This window comes from Lupinus angustifolius, chromosome LG19, assembly GCF_001865875.1.
Source record: "Lupinus angustifolius cultivar Tanjil chromosome LG19, LupAngTanjil_v1.0, whole genome shotgun sequence".
NCBI lineage: Eukaryota > Viridiplantae > Streptophyta > Magnoliopsida > Fabales > Fabaceae > Lupinus > Lupinus angustifolius.
The window spans coordinates 4,194,357-4,197,061 of record NC_032027.1 but is presented as its reverse complement, the minus strand read 5'-3'; the positions used below and the strand labels follow the sequence as shown (position 1 = coordinate 4,197,061).

General features: G+C 29.9%; 1 protein-coding gene across 1 annotated transcript; it reads left to right on the top strand.

Annotated features, from left to right (window-relative positions):
- On the top strand, window positions 1,757-2,503 carry LOC109334772 (RING-H2 finger protein ATL70-like). Its single transcript, XM_019570708.1, has one exon. The coding sequence runs from the start codon at window positions 1,879-1,881 to the stop codon at window positions 2,359-2,361; it is 483 nt and encodes a 160-aa protein (XP_019426253.1). The 5' UTR covers window positions 1,757-1,878; the 3' UTR covers window positions 2,362-2,503.

The window sequence follows — 2,705 nt, the reverse complement described above, 5'->3', positions numbered from 1 at the left end:
TATTACATATAATACCTAAAAAAATACTAAATAGAAAACTACATGAACAACTTTTCTGGCAAAAGCATTGCTCAGGCGTAAAGGCAACAATCCCCTAAGAAGAATATAGAGTTAGAAATTTATAATTTCTAATTAAAATGGGCATCATATATTTTATATAATGATATCGGCTATTTATTTTGGGTTACATTACAAGTGATCTAATTACTGACATTCCATATATTTCTAAAAGTTGATAACGGATATGGGTTTAATGGGTGGATAACCACCAGGTTAACCTATAGGGGATAATGGGAACCCTATAAGTTAACACATAAAGAAAGTTATGGTCCTCAGCACACCAAATCAAATTCAGTTTTTCTCATCTCCCCAAGTGAAAATGCAAGTTCCAAGAGTAATCAAGAATTTGGTTGAGGAAGAGCATCATACCAAAACTCATCTCAGAAAACGTAGATCATAGGAATACATCCAGGAACATGAATTCAGGTATGACACTTCACTCTCTGTTTCATATATGTGTGTAGAATCATGAGATTCAAGATCCTAGAATCGGTGTTTCACCGATCATAAGGAATTCCCAATATAGAGATGCACATTTAACAATGATAATTGAAAGAATGATTTCAACTCAAATCTACACAGACATGCATCATATGGTTTAGAAGGATCATTGACTTGCAAAAACTTTGTGAATAGGTAACCATAAATATGACATTGAAAAAGTGGAGAGAACCTCTTTGGTAGATAGCGTATTGCATCATTCATGAAACATGCAAATTGTTATTTAACATATACATAAAATTATTTTAAAAATTAGTACAATTCCTACAATACTCTCTCTATAATGAACTCAACTATATTTAGTTAATGAGGTTACTAATACTTCAAGTTATTTATCCACATCCCTCTCTAACTCATCATAATTTTGATTTTATAAAATTATAATTGATAGAGAAATCCGAATTAATAACATTTAGAAATATCTTTAGCCTTATATCTTCCCACTTAATGCCTCCTACCATTGTCTTCATTCAAATCCAATACTCAATTTCCCTTAAATTATTAATTCAGACTTAAGCCTGCCAACCCCTTTGCGTGTAAAATACCGTTGACTTTTTAGTATATTTCTTTTCAATCTCATTATAAAACATTATATACAATTTCTCACACACATACATGCATATAACAAAAAGAGATTACTTTTTGAAAGCGGTATTTATTGGAATTAACAGTTACATATATTAAAAAAGATTAGTTTTTACACCTAAAAATGTGAAGGATATCCTTATTTATACAAAAAAAATACATGCACATACCAATAAAGCTAGATAAATAGATAATTGATTCCTTGGCGTTTATATATTTCGCCGTTAATTATAATAAAAATAGTTAATTGATTCCATAAACAAATAATACAAATTCTAAATCTAATGTGTATTAAAAAATGTTGATTATCTTCTAATGAAAACTTGATTGTAATATATGTGCATTGATAGTGTAAATATTTATACACGGTCAGTATATTATCAACCTTCATTTAAAATACATTTTTTGAAGAGTCAATAACGATTGAAAATAAATAATAAATAATGCAGTGATAGTATAAAAATTCTTACATTATTAATGTATACATTTTTCTCATTATAAAAGTGCAAAAAAAAATCAACTGCATTAATTTATAAGCTTCAAAGGAATTTGTCTCGGCCAAGGTGGAGTTATTACATCCTTAAAAAACATTTGTTTTATTCTTATCACACCCAAGTAAAATATACACAACTTCCTTAGCACACGTCACCTTCATGGGTAACAAAACCATATTTGATATTTCTATAATCTCATTGATTCCAAAACCATCTTCTATACATTTTCATCAAGAACATGAACAACACAACCAATTCCTCTTCACTTCATAGCTCCATTACCCTCAGCAACTATGGCTATGGCATAGCAATTTCCATTGGAATAATTCTCCTTATTCTAACCATAAGCCTCACCTTATATTTCTGCACTCGATCACAAATGCTATCTTTACCACCAACTACTCTAATTACAAGAAGATTCTATACCCCTAATATAGCTAATTTCTTTGAACCACAACACTCAAGAGTTGATGTGGGTCTAGATGAAGAAACTATTTTGAGTTATCCAAAGTTTTTGTATTCTGAAGCTAAGCTCAAGAATTTGTCTGATTCAACTGCAACATGTTGTATCATATGTTTGGGTGATTATAAGGGAAGTGATATGATTAGGGTTTTACCAGATTGTGGTCATCAATTTCACCTAAATTGTATAGATCCATGGTTGAGATTGCATCCTACTTGTCCAGTTTGTAGAACTTCTCCGATGCCAACACCAATCTAGGAAGCATGCATGATTCATAGGTGGAAAGTGCAGAATAATTTCATGTCACAGAAGTCATAAATTTTCACAAAAATAATAGGTAAAGAATCTTTAAGGTGAGGTGAGTTTGTATTCAAAATGAGCAAGTAAAGATGAATTATTTTTTATTTAATAAATGGGATTGTTTATTTTATGACTCAAGCAATGATTTTGGGATAAGTTTTAACTTTATAGCACAAATAGTACTACTAATACTTAATTACTATGTTATAAAGGCTTAACATTGTAAAAAAAAAGGTATTGTTGTGAGTTATACATGCAAGTATGTAACACGTCTCTTTAGTAAAATTCATTTTTAAGGTTTT